Source organism: Pogona vitticeps, chromosome 1, assembly GCF_051106095.1.
Source record: "Pogona vitticeps strain Pit_001003342236 chromosome 1, PviZW2.1, whole genome shotgun sequence".
In the NCBI taxonomy this organism is placed as follows: domain Eukaryota; kingdom Metazoa; phylum Chordata; class Lepidosauria; order Squamata; family Agamidae; genus Pogona; species Pogona vitticeps.
In genome coordinates, this window is record NC_135783.1 from 264,282,753 (window position 1) to 264,305,401 (window position 22,649).

Below are 22,649 nucleotides of genomic sequence, written 5' to 3' on the forward strand. Positions count from 1 at the left end.
GGGGTTGGATTACCCACTTTTTCTATAACAGTAGGTCATGCAAGAACAAAAACAGAGGCAAAGTAATGAAATAGTTATATTTTTAATTTAAAAATGTACATAATGTATACAAATAGCCGTCAAGCTTCCTGAAGACTGCGCTATCACAGAAAACCTATGTTTTAAAATTTCCTGCTGTACAGTTGGGATTTTAAAAAATTTTCAAAGTATAGTGTTTGCTATTTATAAGGCCTCAAAAATCTGGAGACTTTAGAGCGCAACAACCGAATGAAAGACCTTGGAAACATCTCTCTGGATTCTTGTGCTGTGTACTTGAAGTAGTTCTGTGGGTGTGCCAAGACATCAAACAACGCTTTTATCAGCTTCTTATCCTGAAATTGTATGGCAGGTTATACATTATACACTTAATACTGTACATTGTTCCTGAAAATTCTGGTTCAAAAGCACCACATTTAATACAGTTTTTATGGAACACAGAGAAGGAAGGATGAAGCACTAAGTCATGTCCTGAATATGCATTTCTCTGTAACAGAAAGGGCTGCCCACAGAAATGCTGAGACTTAGAGCAAGTTACATTATTGTACCATTTTTGTTGTATCGTTGCCATCTTAATTTCTGTGCTTCCAGAATATGAAACAGAACATATTTATATTAAATAAAAATTACCAGTATTTCACCATGGTTTCTAGCAGATCAATGGAAAATGAGCGTGTTTTTTCCTTTTTAATTCCTACATTGATAGAAAGTGAGCCTTGGCAGGCAAAATGATGTAGATTTCTCATATGACAGGTCTGGAGCGAGCAATATTCATGGGTTGTATATTTTTTAATCATCATTCCATTTATACTATAGAGAAAAGGCATAGTTATCTCCCATGGTTCAACTATCAACATGTCTAGCCTCCACCAGCCTTTCAGGACCAGTTTCAATGTAGAATGAAAAGCAATGGTAATTAGTTTATGGTTTGGAAGATATGTCTCTTTGTATTTTAATTGTATAGCTTTTATATGGATATTACCGTTATTTGCTTTCAATGCCATTTTTGGCAGAAAGGTGGGATGTAAATAAAATAAAAGAATGCCTTGCCCTACATTCCAAGTTTATCCTTCTCTCTGTCACAATTAACATTGTTCAATTCAGGAGAAGATGAAAGAGAAAATAACGCATTGTGACATTTTTCCCCAGGGAAACATCCCTTTCCACTCATCTTCACATTAGCTTATCACATACTCTTCAGGTATTCATAGACATCTCTGGTACCTTTGCCTTAACCTTCCCACCATTTCTTAGTACCATTAGGTTAGGCTTTAGCTAAAAGAACAATCACCACCAAATCTGTGCCAGATATTTGGAGTTGCCACTTAGATGTCACAGCCTCTTTGCCCCAAGCTGGTGTCTATTTTATACTCAGATGCTGAGTGAAAAGGTTTTTTCTTTCTGCTATAATCTCTTCTTTTCTCTCTGTTACATAGATTTGTGTGACATGGGTGGAATGTTTCTATTTATGGAGTGATTAATATATTATAATGGTGCAATTGGATGGCTGGAAAGATACATACCACAAAGGGCAGCTTTAAGGTATTCTGTCTGCTGGGGAATCACTCCAGCCCAGATCCCAAAGGTAGTAGCCCTACAGCTGGAGTAAAATGGTCCAGTTTGGGTGCAGATTGGGGTTGGGATGGAGTCCATTTTCCTGTACCTTGTGTGATCACCAAGAAATAAATCACACCAGACCCGTCTTCAAGCAATCCAGATAGCAGTATATTTCTCTGTGTGATCATACCCTACGTTGCAGTGAGTGGGCAGTTCTTTGGCACACAGGTGGGTTCTGCCTCAATGTCCTTCTGTTTCCTGGCAGGTCCCTGCTTTGAACACATTATGGATCCTGAATGGATGCCCCATATAGAGCAATGTCCTGAATCCACACCCACTTTGGAGGAGGGAGACAGAATCCAATCCAAAAAGCAAAACAAAAGCAAAGAGTGAGAAGTCCGGGAAAAAGTTTTTTTCTCCCAGAGGGTGATATAAAGGGGGCACAAACAGCAAGAAGACAAAGAAGAAGCCTAAACAGTTGGCAGAGAGATAGGAGGAGGAGAGCGATGAGGAAGAGAGCTAAGCCAACATGGCAGAGAGGAAACCTGGCTCTGCTTATCTGGTTTGTCATTGTCTGAGGGCAGTCACCCCTACCAGAAGCAACCTGCCCTATTTCCTCCTGGACAACTTGGCAGAGGAATAGACAGAGCCACCTGAGGGCACAGGATATGTGAGGAGGAACAAGGTGTCTGTGGGCAGAAACCAAGAGAGACTCAAGGATCAGAATCTACCCTGACTCAGGTACATCATTAGTGCAGACAGAGATAGTTTAAGAGATTGTGCCAGGTGGATAAGACATCAGAGAGAGCAAGGTCGCTCTATAAAAGGCCTTCTTTTGAACTGTATTGGACATCAGGGTCAATTCATTCGTGTGGCGTCTGCCCAGGTCATGAATATTCATATGCCATATGCACAGACCAATCAGAGTGCTGGAGGGGCGAAGTCAGGAGATATAAGAGACTCAGTAGGAGGAGGGGGAGTTTTAGATTGGGAGATGGAGAGTTGAGGAGGGTTTTGGAGTTTGGGTGGGAGAGTGGTGGTTGAGAGTGGATGAAGGGGGATGTTTGTTAGGAGTTAACAACATTGCTTGTTCTGTCAACGTTGACCTCGATTATTAATAATAGGTAATGTTGGTGTAATCAACTGGTGGCAGCTGAAAGACACGTAGTGTGAGCTCTTAGTTTGGTGAAACAAACAGGGGCCACGTGGGAATCATGACAGTTTGACTTCCTGTTTTGGGGCAATTTCCCTTCTTTGTGGACCCAGACAAGAGAAACTAGTTTTGCATTCCCCGCCTGCTGAAAAAAAGAATAATTTTTAATTATGTGATTATTTGCAGCAGGATAGTCTTGCATCTGGTGACCAGCTGATGCACATATTTAACACACCCAATGACTGATAATGGATGCAAGACCAGTAGGACAATCCACTGGTAACCATGGGGGTGAGTGGGCTGTCATGGCTTTCTTGAGCTGGGCACACCCTTCCCAGATGGAGGGATCTCAAGCCTGGAATAGGGTCAAATGCCCAACTTGGTCACCACAGATCCACTCCTATGCAAAACAAACAAACACACACACACACACACACCCCTGTCCTCTACTGCAATGAAGCTTCAACAGAAGTTTACAATATCTACAATCCCTCATTCACTCCTGCCTTACATCATAACACCATTGCAATTGACTGAAAAATATACAGATTGCTTTAAAAAAGGAAAGGAGGGAGGATGAATGAAGTCTTAAAGAAGACTGGCCAGAGAGGAGCCAGGAATTTCACAGACTCTACACAACAGTATCAGTAAGATTCCTTTCAACTCTCTGTCACAAGACATTCTTTCTTATTACCTCTCTGTTTTCTAACTAGTATTATTCTCTATCAGATTCTTCAAAAGATCCTTATTAACTTGCCCTCAAAATAGACTGAATCTCTCAACCGATTCCCTGCCAAAAACATTCCAGTCACAGCAACCAATCAACATTGAGCCTTGCACTCAACATTCCATCATCTATCTACCAATCATATTAGTGTTCATCCTATGCATACTTCTTATTCAGGTGCTCCAGCCACTCATCATACAAGCCTGTTATCTTCAATTATACTTGTATGATTATCTTATATGGGCATAATCGGAACACATATTATTTTCACGGAAAACAGTAATTAATTGCATGTACGCACAGTGTATGCAGCAATGCTAAATGGCACTATTATCAAAGTGTTAGAGATAGCCCTTAAGCATGTTTTACAAGGAAACTGCTTGTTTTGTAACTGCTTTTTAATTACATTAAGAGCAGAAAAGGAGTAGATTAAAATGTGTAAAAGTGTATGAATGTTTGTGAGCATGAGAGAGAAAGAGAGAGAGAGAGAGAGAGAGAGAGAAAAACAGGAAAATGAAGAGGAAAGTGGGGGCAAAGGCTTCTTTAAGACCAGCTTTGTTGTTTTGCTGAAAGCCAACGTACATAGACACAAGAATAAGCCCCAATTAACTGACTTCTGAGCAGACATGTATAGGACTGCACAGGTAACAAGCTTTCTAAAAATACATATTTAAGCATTAATGGTTGGTAAGGAAACTATAAACAACTCTAGTTCTTCTGCTAACATAGCGAAAATTAGGTTTTTTTTCTTATGGCTTTTTTTCTAAAATAGCAAACTACATTCATGTACAATGTGTTTTCCTAACCTCCCACAGACAAAAGCTTTTTACATGTATTTTGCTACTCTAGCAAAACTAGCTGTTTTTCTTGAAGCAACCACTAACTAGCCATGTGCTGCTATTCAAACCTTCATTATATGATAACATCTCACATTTCTAGGTTTATGTTTCTTATACCCCTTCCTTAATCATTATATATTTCATTAATACAAAATTCCAAACGTTGACTTTCCACTCCCCAACTGTCAGGTGAGTTTAGGGATGACTTGCTTGTAGATTATCTCTTTTGTCCAATAGACATTCAGTATATTACTACTTTCAGTCTATATTCAAATCTCAAAGAAGGGCAGTGCCAAAGAATGCTCCAACTACTGTACAAATGCACTCATTTCACACACTAGCAAGGTTACGCTCAAAATCCTCCAAGGTAGGCTTCAGCAGTACGTGGACCAAGAACTCCCAGAAGTACATGCTGGATTTCGAAGGGGCAGAGGAACTAGAGACCAAATTGCTAACATGTGCTGGATTATGGAGAAAGTCAGAGAGTTCCAGAAAAACATCTACTTTTGCTTCATTAACTACGCAAAAGCTTTTGACTGTGTGGACCACAGCAAACTATGGCAAGTTCTTAAAGAAATGTTAGTGTCTGATCACCTTATTTATCTCCTGAGAAATCTATACGTGCGACAGGAAGCAACAGAACTGGATATGGAACAACAAAATTGGGAAAGGAGTACGACAAGGCTGTATATCATCTCCCTGCTTGTTTAACTTATATGCAGAATACATCATGCGAAAGGCTGGACTAGATGAATCCCAAGCCGGAATTTAGATTGCCAGAAGAAATATCAACAACCTCTGATATGCAGATGATACCATTCTGATGGCAGAAAGTGAGGAGGAATTAAGGAACCTCTTAATGAGGGTGAAAGAGGAGAGTGCAAAAATGGTTTGAAGCTCAACATAAAAAAAAATAAGATCATGGCCACTGGTCCCTTCACCTCCTGGCAAATAGAAGGGGAAGATATGGAGGCAGTGACAGATTTGACTTTCATGGACTCCATGATCACTGCAGATGGTGACAGCAGCCACGAAATTAAAAGACGCCTGTTTCTTGGCAGGAAAGTGATGACAAACCTAGCAGAGACATCTCCTGGCTGACAAAGGTCCGCATAGTCCAAGCTATTGTTTTTCCATTAGCAATGTATGGAAGTGAGAGCTGGACCATAAAGAAGGCTGACCGCAGAAGAACTCATGCTTTTGAATTGTGGTGCTGGAGGAGATTCTTGAGAGTCCCCTGGACTGCAAGGAGAACAAACCTATCCATTTTGAAGGAAATCACTCCTGAGTGCTCACTGGAAGGACAGATCCTGAAGCTGAGGTTCCAATACAGTGGTGCCCCGCATAGCGAGGTTAATCCATTCCGGATTAACCGTCGCTATGGGGAAACATCACTATACGGAACAGAAAACGCCACAGAACTAAGTTTAATGCGTTCCTATGGCTCTTAAACTCACCGTTCTGCGAAGTTTCTCCATAGCACCGCCATTTTCGAGCCCTTGGTAAGCGAGGGCAGGGTGCGAAAATGGTGCGGGTGGCCATTTTCTGCACCTGGTGGCCATTTTGGAACCGCCAATCAGCTGTTCCCAAAATGGCCGCCGGGTGCAGAAATGATCGCAATGCGATGTTTAGCCTATCTAAACATCGCAATGTGATCGCATTAGCGACCACAAAAAACGGGTCGCTATGCGGATTCGTTGTTAAACGGTGTGCTCGTTAAGCGAGGCACCACTGTACTTTGGCCATCTCATGAGAAGAGAAGACTCCCAGGGAAAGACCCTGATGTTGGGAAAGTGTAAGGGCAAGAGGAAAAGGGGACAACAGAGGATGTGATGGTTGGACAGTGTCATTGAAGCTACCAACATGAATTTGACCAAACTCTGGAAGGCAGTGGAAGACAGGAGGGCCTGGCGTGCTCTGGTCCATGGGGCCATGAAGAGTCAGACATGACTCAACGACTAAACAACAACAAAATATTACTACTTAAAAATTATATTTATTTATAACCCCCATTTTCAAGGTTATACATGCCCTCTTTACACATTTAAAATTTTTTCCCATATCAAATTAGCAGTCTTGGCACATGAAATGAGAGAGATGCCTTTTGTACATTTTAAGACAATTCATCCTCAGGTCAGTTTTCGAAAACAGAACTATATTGGAGAGATAATAAGTCCTGAAACTGAATAAAGTTGGACATATTTGTTAATGTATTTATTTTCTTCTATGTAAACTTTATTCCTACCTTAAGGATCTCTTGATGATTCTCTGATGCATACAATCTACCGTCACGGACTATATCTTCTATTAGTTCCTGATAATCCTCTGTTGAAGACACAGAATTTATTACTTGCCTATACCACTATATGGTAATATATGGTGATATCGCATATCTTAAATAATTTTCTTGCTTGAAAAATCAACTTATAATGTTTGAAATATGCCCCCCAAACAATCTCACTTTCCTTCTTTGATGTATTTGTATAATAAATCAAAATCTTTGTTTAACAGCATGTAGTATTTTAGACCTCAAACCCAATGAATTACTGTTTCATTAACCCTTTAGTTCCAGTACCTGTTCCAGTCAGAAAATGAATGTTTATGTGGACAGTTAGTGGCTTGCTGCATCTGTCTCATCTAGCCACAAATGTGTTGTGAATTTGGGCTAGGTTATCTTAATTGAAAATTGTCATTCCAGGTCATTGTGTTCTGCTCTGGTGGGTTCCTGCGCAATAAAGGGTTAATGAAAGAGTAATATTCATTGGATCCAAGATCTAAAATATTGTTTGGGTATTTGCCCCATACATCCAACTGTTTTTTGTGTCAATTTGTATTCCGATGCCCCTGTTCAAACCAATTCCATTCTTTACTGGCTTTTACTAGTCCCACTGTTTGCATTAGAATAACTGGTTAAAGATATTATGTGAGGGGCATGAATCTGCCAGCTTTGCTTGCTTCTACCTGAAACACTGATTAGTCCAAAATTGAACATCAAAACAGAAAGTGTAAAGCCATTAGTACATCAGAAGAAAAGGCATTTCCTGGGGGAAACAATAATCCCTGAGGTAGTCCTAAATCAAATGATGTAAACTGCATACCAATAAAGCAATGTAGACTATTTAGACTACACATATGCCAATCTAAGTGAACAAAAATATATTCTGTGAAATACAGTACAAAATACAATAAGTCCAAGACAGCATTACTGAAAATGGATCTCTGTCCTACCCTCCTAATATCTTAGACACGTAAATATATAGCTTTTCTATTTCATTTTGTGTGAAAATGTGTTCTGACCAAACAGATAAATAAATATGAAATTTATCAATTCCATCAATTAGACTTCCTTTTCTCATAAAAGATCCTACATTCAATTCTAAAGCTACATAGTTGCAAACGGCACTATTTTATAAGCAGATACACCACCCCCTGAGCCTGGATTTAATGCATTACAGTTAATGACTGATAATATATTCTTCCTTTTTCTTCTTTTAAGGGACAATGTAGGTACTTTTCTAACATTTTAACAAGAATGGTTTATATGTTCATATTTGGCATGGTAAGTAACACTTGCAAAGAGTGAACCACTTGCAAAAGTAAGGGCAGATGATGAATAAATTATTTTAGCAACATTTCAGGCTTTGTTCCCGTCTTACAATTTGAACAAAATTCAGAGAGACTTTCAGCTGATGTCTGGAAGCTGAGTCATGGCAATTGGACTTTTTTTTTTATCTTGAGGTTGAGTCATGGTAACATGCAATGACTCAACTTCCAGACAACTTCCCCTGGATGACTGAGAATCTTCACAGATATATTTCAGCTGATGTGATGTGATTCAAAGCTAGACAACATCAATGCTCTGCTTTCGGAGAGGTGGGCTCTTAGAGAATGAAGATTACATCAACCAACAATTCTAGCATCAAATAAAACTGTCCTGGTAGCATAGTGATTGATGAACTTTTTCAGCATGTCTACACAATATTCCCAATGTCAGTTCATCTGACTTGAAATTCTGTAGTCAAACTTTATGAAAAGCCAACTTTCCCATAGATCAGACCTGGGCAAAGTGCAGCCCAAGGGCCACATTCTGCCTACGAGCCTGTCCGGCCCATGGACAGTTTTGAACATCAAAACCATTTATAGCTTTTTTGTCTAAAATTGATCAGTTGCTTATCTTTAACATACCGCAAAAAACCTCTTTAGTATTTGTGAAGATTAACAAGTTTAAAATAAAAACTATCATAACATTGGGTTTCATTTTATTTTTAAGTAAAGTTGGTTCGGCCCCCAAACACAGTTCAGATTTTTCATGTGCCCCCCCCTATAGAAATTAATTGCCCACCCCTGCCATAGATGCAGAACTGATATCCTACTTCAACCCCTCCTGCCAAATCTCTGAGATCGTGTCTAAATAATTTTTTTAAAAGTTTCAAGTAGTGAAATGCCCACACTTCAGCTTCATAATAGCTCCTTACCATCATACGTTACATAAGGGACTTGGAATCCTTTAGCGCTATTTCCTTCATTTGATTTGAACTGAATCCATAGCTTTTTAGACCGGGAAGTGAAGGCTATTGGGCGTTCGTAGGTTTGGCAGGTTTCATATGTGGTCACAGAATTGGAGGAAGCTTCCAAATAAAATTGACAAAGGTAGACATTAAATACAGGTTTTCCTTCTGAGCAACAAACAGCTTGCCCTTGCTTCTCTTCTCCCTTAAGTATTTACTACCATTATTATGTTCCTTGAAGATTTTTTTTCCTTTTCTGCTGCTTGAATTTGTGAAACCTTTTCAATAAAATGGGAGGTTGGCAACATGACTTTACCTACTCCCTATATTCTATATGGTGAATAATAATTGCCACATTGTAATATACTAGTTGATGTTTCATTATCATTGAAGGGGTCCTTTAAACAGACTGTCCCATTTATGGCTAAAACTATTGACCACGGCAGAGTCCAGGAGTGAAACAGAAGTTTTATTTTCAGAACACTGAGTCAGACATAGGCTTAGCAGTTTCTATATTTAAAGGCACAGTATTTCAGTCTATCTACTCTGAGGTGGCTCATGCTCCACCATCACCACAGCAGGCTATTTAACCAGGTGATTGCTCACTACAAACTAGTCATTCCTGAATGTCCTATCTGCTTTTATTTTTGCTTCCTAAAATCCTTCTAGCGGCCTCCTTCTACTATGTTTTCCTCAACTTGAGGAAACTCAGAGACTGGCCCTGCCTAGCCAAATACCTCTAAATTCAAACACAGTTCAACCCTAACTGGTTCATCTTACAATGAGGACCTGCCAGCTTACTTAATAACCCTATCTGTTAGTTAAACTCGCAGTCTACTAGTCGCTTCTAGTAGTTCACCCTGCAACTTCCCAAAGCTAAGGTCTCCTATAACAGCAATAGGTATCAATGGATGCTTTTTCTTGCCACTGCCACAAAAAAGAGACACCAGGGCTCAGCAGCACCAACAATCACTTGCCTTCAGAATCGAGCGGAGCCACTCTCAATGGGTGGGGGGGTGTCATATGGCCTCCTCAGGAGCCCTGGCACATTTGGCGGGGACCACAGTTTGGAAACAATTCTTCACACAGCATCTTACAACGTTTGTTGCATGAATCATACAATCTTGATTTGGCCTGCATTTCTTTTATATTGTGTTCATGGCCATGGCTAAAAATGGTTAAAAATAGCTGTTCTAGAGAACGAGCTTGTCAGTGGACACATGAGGAAAGGCACATAAGGTCAGAAAGGAGAATTTCCTTCCCCTATTCTGTCCAACATGAATTATTCTGGTTCCACAGTAAAGTTTTGTTCCTTACATGTCCTTTTTTTCATCTTTAATGTGGAATATTTGCCAAATCTGTTCTCATTGAGGGTATGTTATATCAAGGAGTGGTAGCTAAGCCCCACCAGATGGCTTCGGCCTACACTTCTCATCAGACCTACCCAGCATAGTCAATGGTGAAGAATCATGGGAGCCGAAGTTCAAAAATCTGAAGATCCACAGTGGCCCATCCCATACCTCATTTCTGAGCTAGGTTTCATAGGAATGGCTTTGGCTGATGAAATACAGACTAATCAAGAGAGAGAAAGAGAGAGCTATATCTGACCCAGACATTCAAACATATGCTTAAACTTACCACTTTTCCTCATCACTAGGTAGTCTCCACAATCATCTTCTATTGGCAAAAATATTTCTGGAACCACAATCAGAATTCGGCGTTTAGGAGGTGGATTTATAGTCCAGATGCACTCAGTGTTTGCAGGGTAGTTTCCTGGATAGTTTGGGGATTCAATGTATCCTGTAAAATCTCCAAGCTCACCACCACAGTGCCTGTCTGAAGAAGAGTAGATATTGTTCACAGCCAGGAAAGAGAGGAGAAAACCAGGTAAAGCAATCGAACTAACAAATATTTCAACAGGGCAAACTGCTTTGTCCTCTGATGCAGTTTCAGACACTGTTTTCCTCTTCTTAAAACCATTAATAACGAGTACCCACTGTCACATACAGCACTGATGGTACCTGTCTGTCATGGGTTTGGAGGGAAAGTTCCATCCTATGGGGAGTGGAAGGCGGGACATCAGGGGGGAGGAGCTGTACTGTATATATATTTGGAGCTTGTGTGGAGAAGGGGAGTTGGAGTCTGTGTGTCAGACTGGGTACAACTGTTTGTCAGTTAGTACATACCTGATAGGTTCAGGTTTCTATCTAGGTAGCCAGAACTGATAGGTTCAGGGTCTGTGCGTTACCTTAAAGTGTTCCGTGGGAACCAAGCTGTTGTATGTGTGTGATTGGGACTATGCCACGTTCCAGTTTCCTATTTACCTGATTCTTTTATTTACCCTGTTTGTTGTTTCAATAAACCTTGTTCTTTTGTTTATTAAAATCCATTCCTGGTCTGTGTGACTCCTTATAGGGAATGGTTGGTGGCAGCATAACTACAGGGTGGGATACTCCAGTAGGTCTGGGGTTGCCACACCCACTTCAGAGGATTCCAAGTGAAATAGTAAAATCCACATATAGTACATCTTTGTCTATGGAAATAAATGGTAGCACAGACAAATGAAGGCTTGAATGCTTAAAACTTAAAAGAGAAAGAGTTTATTGAAATGGGTGGATGTGCTAGTGTCTTTGAAGCTGAAGGGAGGGCAAAGAAAAGAGACCACAACAAGAATCTTTTGCACTGTCATCACAAAAACTAAGGTGAGGCTGGAACGTTTGAAGGGGGCCACAGAAACAATTTTTCAAACACCATCTTATAAGGTTCATCGTACGACTTATACAGTTTTGATTCAGCCTATACTACTAGTCCAGCAAAGGCTATCACAAGAACACCAAACATAGGCCATAAATTACTGTACCTGAGATGTAAACACACACCTAATATTCTTAACCTAATGAATGTTTAACTTCTTATTTCAGTATTCCTTCTGTATTTCATTTTTTTCAATAGGTTTGAAGATGTCGACATGATCCTCAAAAGCTCACATTAAGATATAATAGTCTTTAAGGTGCCACATGTTTGTTTGTTTTTTGCTTTGTTTTGTTTGTTTGGATTTTGCTTTATATGCTTGCACAGACTAACATGGCTACCTCTTCTAAAACTAGTTTTATGAGATGTAGTGGTCATCACATGAGAGCAGAGGATAACAAGTAGATGTTAATTAGGATAGAAACAGGGAATAGGCATTTTAGGAGTCTTAGTGCAGGCAGTCAGCTAAGTTTTAGGACAGTGATTTCTAGCCTTGGGTAATCCAGGTGTTCTTAGATTGCAACTCCTAGAAACCCCGGGCAGCACAGCTGAAGACCTCTATGAATTGCACTCCAAAGGTCACCTGAGTTACCCAACGTTGGGAAGTACTGCTTGTGACAAACCCAGACCTACTGGGATCTGCCACACAGTTACTAAGCTGCCACCAACCATTCCCTATAATAAGTCACACAGACCAGGGATGGATTTTTAAACAACAAAAGAATAAGGTTTATTTTAAATACAAACAGGGTAAATAAAACAATCAGGTGAATAAAATAAAGTAACGTGGCTTATTCTCACACACACAAGCATACAGTTTGGTTCACCTAGAACCTTTAACTTAAAGCACAGACCCTGAACCCATCAGTTCTGGCTAACCCACAGACACCTGAACTTATCAGGTTGGTACTCTGACACACAGTAGTACCCTGTCAGACACCCAGACTCCCACAACAGCTTCTTCTTCCCCAGCTGCTGCTTCGTCCCAACCCAGTGTCTCACAGTCTGTCTCAGCATCTTCTTTCACCACACAGGCATCACATATTTATACAGTACAGCCCCTCCTCCTGATGTCCCGCCTTCCACTCCCCATAGGATGGAACTTTCCCTCCAAACCCATGACAGACAGGTAACATCAGTGCTGTTATGTAACACCTCCCCTCTTTATAAGTTGTTTTGTAGGGGGAAAGCTAAGGTGCTTTTTCCCAAAAAACAACCTGTATAAAACACACAACAACATTTATACATACCATATTATACTTACTTACATTCTAAGTTAAACATTTCAAATAGGCATTTAAACATTTACCATATACATTACATCAATTTACCTTTATTAATACAAACCAATTTAAAACCAGGTACATTTTAACTTTTTGTTTTCATTATATACATATAGTCCATGTTCTTTCGCCGTCTTCAGTCTTCAGGTCTTCTTGATAAGGCGTCAGCAACACAGTTCACTGACCCTCTGACCACCTTCACTTCAAAGTCATAGTCCTGTAAGTTCAAAGCCCACCTCATAAGTTTGCTATTGTGGGTTTTCATTGTCTTTAACCATTGCAATGGTGAATGGTCAGTACACAGAATAAAATGTCTTCCCCAGATGTAAGGCTTGGCCTTCTGGATCGCGTAGACTATGGCCAAACACTCCTTCTCCACGGTTGCCAAATGTCTCTCACCTTTTTGAAGTTTCCTACTCAGGTAGGACACTGGATGCTGGTCACCATTCTCCTCCTCTTGGCACAGAACTGCTCCTACCCCGCGGTTAGACGCATCGGTGTAGATAATGAACTCCCGGTCGAAGTCTGGAGCACGCAGGACTGGATAGTTGATTAGCGCCTCCTTCAACCTCTGGAACGCCGCCTCACAGTCGCTGGTCCACGGGATGCGGTCATCAGCCTTCTTCCTCGTCAGATCGGTCAGCGGAGCCGCAATCTCGCTAAACCTCGGGATGAACTTTCTGTAGTAGCCCACCAACCCAAGAAATGATTTGACTTTTTTCTTGGTGTTGGGTCTAGGCCAATCACGAACTGCTTCTATTTTGGCCTCCAGGGGTTTTATCACTCCTCCCCCTACCTTGTGACCCAAGTATTTTCTTTCTGGGATACCCAGCTGCAGTTTGCTCTCTCTGCAGAGCCTAGGCCAAAGCACTTCCTCCCCTGGGTTAAAGCGCCTCTCCCTGCCTTCCTGGTCATCCCAAGCTTTCTTTCTGACCTTTTGAGCTGGCAGGGTCTCTGCTGATAGCTCTAGGTTTCTCCTTAGGTCATTCATCAAGGTGTCTATGTAAGTCACAACGTCTTGTGGGTCACCCTGGGCGATCTGCCCCCAACCCTGCTCGATCAAATCAAGGGGCCCCTTCACCCCTTTCCCAAATAAAAGTTCAAATGGACTGAACCCGGTACTGGCTTGTGGCACTGATCGATAAGCAAACAAAAGGGATTGCAGCTTCTGGTCCCAATTGTTTGGATTCTCTGCCAAGTAAGCCCTTATCATGCGCATCAGAGTCCCATTGAACTTCTCAGTTAACCCATTACTTTCCGGATGATAGGCAGTGGTTTCCTTGTGCTTAATTCCACAGATTTGCCATAAGCGTTTCATGAGCTTTGACGTGAACGATGTGCCCAAATCTGTGATTATCTCTGAGGCAAATCCCATCCTGGACATGTACCCCACCAAAGCATCGGCCACTGTGTTAGTTTCGATGTTTGTCAAGGGTATGGCTTCAGGATACCTTGTGGCATGGTCCACAATTGTTAGTATGAACCTATTCCCCCTCTTTGTGGCCTTGGGCAAAGGTCCCACAATATCCACCCCTATGCATTTGAACGGAGTGTCAATCACAGGCAAAGGGCACAACTTTGCTTTGGTCCTGTCGCGGTTATTCCCCTGCCTTTGACACACATCACATTGTTTACAGAACTCCCTGATCTGCTTCCCTATGTCAGGCCAGTAGAAATTCTGTGTGATTCTCTGCTGTGTTTTGTTCACTCCTAAGTGTGCAGCAAACATGTCAGAGTGCCCCCTTTGTAAGATCATGGGGCGATACTTTTCAGGTACCACCAGTTGACTTCTGATCCCATCTCCCCCTTTTGAGATGTTCCTCAGGGTTTCTCTATATAAAATCCCCTTTTTCTCCAGAAATCTCACTGGGGTTTCAGGTGTTAGCTGGGCGTCAGTCACCTGTTCAAAACACTTTTGGAGAGTGGCGTCTGCCTTTTGCTCCTGTCCAAATCTGCTGTCTGTGGTTAAGGTTTCCACCACAGCTTCTGAACTCCCCTCTGCTTCCGCCTCTGGCTCATCATTACCCCCCTGAACTGTCCCCGTGGTGGCTTGTGAGCGTGTAATCACTAGCACCCGTTTCACATGTTCAGCCAGGTCATTTCCCACGAGCACGGCTGCTGGCAGAGTCGATGAAATTGCTAGCCGCCAAGCTCCCCTCCAGCCTTGAAAGTTGACAGGTACCTCTGCTACTGGCAGAGAGATTACCTGCCCCTCAATACCTGCCACCTTCATGCTCTCATTTGGGATTATAAACTCCCGAGGAATAATATCTGGATGGCACAGGGTTACCTGGGAACAAGTGTCCCGCAGCCCCCTATACTGACGGTCAAGTATTCCTACGTCCACCCCTGCTGTCTCAAACAACTGAGAATCTGTTTTTACCAGCAAGCAGCGCTTTACCTCCACAAGAGGACCATTTTCCTCAGCCTGATCAGCAGAGGTAGCTGTTCCAGACTGAGTAGTCATGGCAACAGGCTCCCTCAGTGACACTGAGCCTTGCTCTTTCTGGACACAGAACACAGCTTTTGGCTTGGTTCCACTAGCATTCTGAGGCACCATTCCTTTTAGCTGCTTCAATTTCTCACACTCTGAGATCAGATGACCCTTTCCCTGACAGAAATAGCATTTTCTGGTGTATTTTGATTCTCTCTCCTCTTGTTTGGGTTTTCCCTCCAAATTCTGAGGGCTTGGTTTCATGCCTGAGGGCTTCCCTTCACCATGGGCCCCTCCCCCTTGCTGGCTTTTCCCTGGTCCCTGAGAGTACTTGCTGTAGGTTTCTTTGGGTTTACCTACAGATTTCCCCTCACCCAAGGGCTTTCTTATTTGGGAGATAAAATCCGCGATCTCTGCGGCTGCTGCCACAGATTTCGGTTTCCTTTCCCTCACCTGGAATTTCAATTCCCCATGCAGGACTGAATAGAACTGTTCCAGGGCTATCAAGTCTTTAAGCTGTTCATAGGTCTCTGTTCCCTCCTGCGACAGCCATTTCTCAAGCAGCCTCACCAATTGGGCCCCCACTTGGGTAAAAGTCTGTTCTGGCTTCTTGGTAAGGGACCTGAATCTTTGTCTCAGCTGCTCTGCATTTATCCCATGTCTTGCAAACACCAGTTTTTTAAACTCTGCAAAATCTTTCATCCGTTCCTCAGGCATCTCGGCATAAACCTCAGCCAGGCTACCACTGATTAAAGATCGCATGATGGTCATCTTCTCAGTTTCCCTCACTGAGAAGTCCACAAACGCTCTTTCCACTAAGGAAAAGAACACCTCAGGACAATCTCCCTTGTGGTACACAGGGAATTTCTTCAGGTCAGCTTTAGACAATTGGCCTCCCTCAGAATCCCTATTGTTATTATTGTTCTGGTTCATCAGTTCCAATCTCTTTAATTCAAACGCCATTCTCTCTCTCTCCAATCTTTCCTCCATTTCAAATTGCCTCATCCTCAGTTCATGCTGTTGGGCTAGGAGTAATTTTCTGAGTTCTGGGTCCTGCTCTCCTGTGCTGTCACCTTGCACTGAGCCAAATTCATCCTCAGAACCTTGGTCAATCTGGGGGTCTTTCACTTCACCCATGTCTGTTACTTGACTTCGAGTCAAGGGCATAATCCCCCCTCAGAACAGGCTGCTTTAAAAAGTCAAGCCTCAAAATAAAACGACCACTTTTTTCCTTCTTGCCTCAGAACCAGCTCTCCTAGAGATTGCTGCTGTTCTTCAGCACTAAATTTGCAACAGTATCGAGTCAGAGCCTACCCCCCTCTGCTGGGCCTCTCAGCTGGCAAGCTAGCTCACTGTTGCTACGCAGTTTTGCCTCAGCGTTTTCCCGCCAAAATCAGGCTGCCTCAGAGCACCTTAATCTAAGTCTCCCCAGTTGGCACGTTCTTCTACTAGTGCACCTCCCCGTGAGGTACACCTAGAAGATTACCTACGCGCCTCAGACTGTCCCTGACTAGACCCCCCTTGCTCTGGGCACACTTGCCAAGGCTTTGCTGGACCGCTGGACAACTGGACCAGTCGTATCCCACACGCTGGACACCAATCAATGTGACAAACCCAGACCTACTGGGATCTGCCACACAGTTACTAAGCTGCCACCAACCATTCCCTATAATAAGTCACACAGACCAGGGATGGATTTTTAAACAACAAAAGAATAAGGTTTATTTTAAATACAAACAGGGTAAATAAAACAATCAGGTGAATAAAATAAAGTAACGTGGCTTATTCTCACACACACAAGCATACAGTTTGGTTCACCTAGAACCTTTAACTTAAAGCACAGACCCTGAACCCATCAGTTCTGGCTAACCCACAGACACCTGAACTTATCAGGTTGGTACTCTGACACACAGTAGTACCCTGTCAGACACCCAGACTCCCACAACAGCTTCTTCTTCCCCAGCTGCTGCTTCGTCCCAACCCAGTGTCTCACAGTCTGTCTCAGCATCTTCTTTCACCACACAGGCATCACATATTTATACAGTACAGCCCCTCCTCCTGATGTCCCGCCTTCCACTCCCCATAGGATGGAACTTTCCCTCCAAACCCATGACAGACAGGTAACATCAGTGCTGTTATGTAACACTGCTCTTCTAGGGGAGTTCTTCTAGGCCTGTCTCTTTTTAGAATAAAGATGTAGCACATGAGCCAGCCACACACTCATTACCATTTTTTGCAGGTTCCTAGCACCCCGGCCCACCCCAGTCCCCAGTTTTTTTTTTTTAAAAAATGCTCATAAATTGCTAATGTAGTTGCCGCAAGAGAGCATTTGGTATGTTTTGAGGAGGCCCCAGAACTCCTCAGGCTACTAGATTTCCCAATTTTTAAAAAAAAAACTGTGTGCTAAGGGGCTTATTTCTCTAAGGCAGTTTTAAACCCCAGTTTTTAAATAGTTAAATCCATTTTTCAGTTAACAAAAAAAAATGTAGCAACCTATAACCTATAATCCTTGCAAAAACTATAGAAACTAAGTAAAAATGAAAATCAGCCTTTTTGGTCGCATCCCTCCCCCCCCCTTTTTTTTTTAACCTCATGCTTTCAGCAATGTGGAACTCAAACTTCTTCTAAATCTGCAAATGGCCCTCAGCTCTGCTGAGATTACCCCCACTCCTGTCATAGAGGAAGCTAGGCCTGGAAAAATTCCCTTAGAGCTTGGCCACGTGCCTGGAAACTAAGCCCAAGAGAAGAAGGCAAGCTGGGTGCTGTTTAATCTCTTCTGGTCTGAGGCCTAAAAAGAAGGGTTTCCAAGGATCCTGTTTATTTCACTTCTTGGTCTGTCCAGCTCTGAATAGATTCATAAGAAATTAAATAGGATTTTAAGTTCCAGTGTCAAAGCATAGCCTGCTTCTGATCCTTGCATAAGGAAGTTTTCAGATGAGTTATCTGTGAAGATCCTCATTCATCCAGGTGTGGTTATTCAGAAGTTGAGTCATAGCAACCTATCCAACATTTCGCTTCTCATCCAGATTAAAGAAACTACCTGGATGAGTAGCGAAATGTTTTTCAACCTAACAAGAAAGAAGTCCAGTTCGTATGAAAAACAAACAAACAAAAACAAGAGAAAAAACATTGCGGCACCTTAAATGCTAACTGCTATATTTTAATGTGAGCTTTTGTGGATCACCTCCACTTCTTCAGACATAAGAGTGAGACAATATTACTGTCATATTTATACATGGCCCCATGATCAGCTGCTGCTGAAGCTAACTGACAAAGTAACATTTGTTCATTAGTAAAGAAACAGCATAAGATGAATCATGGGAGAACATGTTCCACTGTTCAGTAATTAAAGAAAAAATGCCACTTATGTGTAGTATAAACAGGTCAAGCTTCACAGATATTGCAGACTATTTGCTTCCTTTCCCATGGTCTGAACACTGTTACTGACACTTGGGCTTCTGACCAACTGCAACACATGGTAGTATTTACCTTTGCATTGTGTCACATTTGTGGATCCGTCATAATCAGTAGTTGTGTTTCCAGGGCATAAAATGCAGTAATTTTGCCCAAACTCAGGCTGGTATGTCCCAACTGGGCAACGGATACATCGATGTGTTGTAGTGTTGTAGAAATGGCCAGGCGAGCATTGCACTGCAAAAATAGATAAATAAACTCACTTATAGTCATTCATTTTATCTGTAACTGATTTCTGCACATGTACACCTCAGTTCTACAATATGTTCAAAGGAATCGCCTGTTTAAGTGAGGGGAACTGGCTCTCCAGCTGCTGACATTTTAAAGGGAAAAAATTCTACTTTTAAAAGTTGGGGGAGAAATTAGTGTGGCTGCACATGTTTCTTATAGACTCTTGAGATTTACGGTTTCTCACCTTTTGTCTCACAGTCCTGAAACAATACTGCACCAATATGTTTAGTCATCAGGCCTCCACCACAGGTAAAACAAGATGTCCGGCCTGCTTCAGGCTGATACATTCCAAAAGGACATAGAAGACAGGGCTTAAATCCATCAAAGGAATATTCACCAGGTGAGCACTGTCCTGAGATAGTTGGGTGGAAGATATGCAGATATTAGAATAACTAAGAAAGGTATTGTAATTCTATAGCACATTTTGCTGGCAAGTCCCATAATAAAAAATAGAGTGTTATATATGTAAAAACCTAGAACAAATGTGTTTCAAAATCAGGACAGCAATCATCACAGGCATAATTTGTATCACAGTGGTGCTTTTGCAGTAATGTTTCAGGTTACAGGTTTTGCCGATAAGTGACTATTTATCCTTTTAATTTTTATTGCAGCCACACTTGACAGCAATACAGCAAGTGATTGAGGCAGTTATGAGGCACTAGAGCCCTACATGCTGCTCCTCCTGCTACTCCCAATCAGTTTACCTTCCCTGCTTGGTCAAGGAACGAAGAACATGAAAACATAAGAACAGCCCTGCTGGATCAGGCCAAGGGCCCATCTAGTCCAGCTTCCTGTATCTCACAGTGATACAGCCCCACCAGATGCCTCTGGGGGCACACGAGACAACTGGATACCTGTCCCTTGATACCCCTTCCCTGCATCTGCCATTTTGAATGTGCTATTCCCTAAAGTACCCATGCAAAAGGCAAAATGGGGAAGAGAAACTGGGTTGTATTATGTCCTCTAAGGGGTCCCTCTGAGCTTAGATTATATGCCTGCATTGGATCAGATTAAGAACCAAGTGTTTGCAGATTTCTATTACCCCAGCCAAGCATTGCTGCTATTCAGCCTTCATACGCTGTATTTCAGTCAACCCTGTGTTGAAATCCTGCTCAAGTCCTTTTCAAATGAAAGGCCCATGCCTGGCAGCAGAACTTGGTTTATTAGTGCCCTATAATCATTATATATCATTTTCAAGAGCAGAAAATGTGTTATATATTAAACATATTTTAAAATACATAAAATGGAATCAGACCATTCCTTTAATTGCTGACAGCTTAGAAATAACAAAATGCAACTCCTACTATAGCTCCTCTGCCTCCAAAGTGCATTGGTGCCCTTATACTACAAAGACAGAGCTATTTTATTGAATGGATGATAACACACATAAATGTCCCCTGTGGGTTTATTTACTTCAGTGTAATATGTCTCCCGTGTTTGCAGCAAGCTGATTGCAACAACAAGCCAAACAGTTACGCTGTTCTAGACAGCCCAGGATTACTGGTGCAGCTGTTTGGCCATGATATGACGTTCTGTCCTTTTAAAGAGCTGTTAAAACTGTTTGGGTTGCTTTATACTGTCAATAAATCACTTCACTGAATGGCTGTTTTTGTTAAGGGGTTTAAATTGGCCTTGGCTTCATTTCAGGTTATTTAAGTTTGTAGCAAATAAGGCATTAACTAGTCATGATCAGGGATGAGGAATTTTGTTTACAGCTAATGAACTGAGTTTAACAGAGAGTGCCGCTTTGGCTTAAGAAGAAAGAAGCTGTATGGGTTCCTTCAAGCAAGCAAGCAAGGAAAAAAATGACATGCTAAACTCCGACGCCATCAGTCATGGATGGTACATGCAACACAAAGAAACTATTTCTGCACCAACAGTCCTCACCACCACTTTGAGCTTGTAAATGACAGTGCTATACATGAACTTGAACTACAGTTCCCAGATAGAGGGCAATTCCATTATGGTTATCTTGTGTATATGCATTCTTTTTTCACTTCTTGTGAACAGTTGTAGTCATAAAGACGTACTGTATCAGTTAACAATCTCAATTTGTGGTTATCAGGTTAACATGCAGGCTGTCCTCTCAATAATGTGTCTTCTCAGCACTCAAAAAAGCATGGGGGGTGTCAATGTATTGTTAACAGCCAAATTATATAATCAGAAAGAAGCAGTACACGATAGAACATTTTTCACATACAGAGCACTTTGTATACGTAGGTGAAACTGCTAGCATTAAAGTATGCCAATATTTGTTTCACATTATTAAATGTCCCATAATCCTGTTATTACTTTATTGTTCCAGCATCTTTTTCCTGCCCTCTCAAAGTACACCACCTCTAATATTTTTTAATACAGTGGTTCTAGCCCAATCCACAGCTCTATGAACCAGAATTAACAGACAAAACACAGCTTGATATTGGGCAAATCAATTTTTCCCATAATTTTAATCAGTGTATCCTTAGCTATTCTACCCAATCAGCATCAATACCAGAGTTTCTGGAAAGTTATATTCTGAGAGACTTTGAAAAAGAGAATGAGAATGACTTTCACAAAGTATACATACAAACAACTCTGCCATTTCAAGAGATATTAATCACACTCCACCATGCCACCTTTTTTATTTTTTCCTCCATAAGTATATTGTTAGCTCTACACAGAGATGCCCATTTATAAGGTAATTAAATTTCAAGCGTTTGAATTCAAAAGCCACATATCTAATAAATTGCTCTCCTGTGTGCCCTTCATTCCCAGTAATTCTGATTATATTTTATTTACTTCATAATCTGATATTTCTTCATATTCTTTAAGCTGCCCTCTCCCAATCAGCTGCCCTTGGAATATATTTGCCAAAGTAAATGGGGAAGATGGGGGTTGCTGAATTGAATCTGGATGAATCCAATTCAGTGAATGCTATTTTAAATACAGTGGTGCCTCGCTAGACGATGATAATCCATTCCACTGGAATCGCTGTTTAGTGAAATCATTGTATAGCAAAAAGCATTTCCCCATTGGAATGCATTGAAACCTGTTTGATGCGTTCCAGTGAGGAAGAATCGTCGTTGTCTAGCGAAGATTGGCCATAGGAAAGCCACTCTGCGAATCACTGATCAGCTGTTTAAATCGCTGTCTTGAGAAGCTTAGGTCCCGAAAACACCTGTTTTGTGAGGGTGGAGGAAGCTGTCAAAGTAGTCGTCTAGCGAAAATCAGTTTGCGAAGCAGGGACCAAACATTGTCCAGTGAAATTCCCCCATAGGAATCACTGTTTTGCAAATCACTATAGCGATTGCAAAAAGTCAATGTCTAGCGAAAAAACTGTCATGCGGGGTAACTGTCTAGCGAGGCACCACTGTAAATTCCAGTAGACTTTAAGTGATTTGACTGGATGGGTTAGCAATGTGACGTCACTAAGAAAGGATGATTATCTTGCATTCCTGCTCCTCTGTCAATTCATTATTCATGTTCTTATTGACAACTCTTCTTCAGCAATGGGGGGGGGGAGAAAGTGACCCTTTTAGAAATGAAAAAAATATGCAAAATGTGGTGTCAATGCTTTGAACTATCATTTGTGAGAAACAAGCCTTTCCATATAATTATGCAATGAATGAAGCCATCCACAGCTTCACAGACTTCCACAGAGATGTAAATGTCAATGT

General features: G+C 41.6%; 1 protein-coding gene across 9 annotated transcripts in view; it reads right to left on the reverse strand.

The window, feature by feature from the left end:
* Nucleotides 1-63: 63 nt before the first annotated feature.
* SCUBE2 (signal peptide, CUB domain and EGF like domain containing 2) overlaps nucleotides 64-22,649 on the reverse strand; it is a 93,864-nt gene continuing 71,278 nt past the window's right edge. For all 9 annotated transcript variants that reach the window (XM_072985746.2, XM_072985747.2, XM_072985750.2 and 6 more), the window contains 6 exons: nucleotides 19,178-19,345; nucleotides 18,778-18,939; nucleotides 10,459-10,656; nucleotides 8,788-8,940; nucleotides 6,558-6,637; nucleotides 64-371 (listed from right to left, as the gene is read on the reverse strand). In XM_072985746.2, the coding sequence (XP_072841847.2) occupies nucleotides 219-371; nucleotides 6,558-6,637; nucleotides 8,788-8,940; nucleotides 10,459-10,656; nucleotides 18,778-18,939; nucleotides 19,178-19,345 (914 nt within the window). In that variant the 3' untranslated portion in view covers nucleotides 64-218. The remainder of the gene's footprint in view (nucleotides 372-6,557; nucleotides 6,638-8,787; nucleotides 8,941-10,458; nucleotides 10,657-18,777; nucleotides 18,940-19,177; nucleotides 19,346-22,649) is intronic.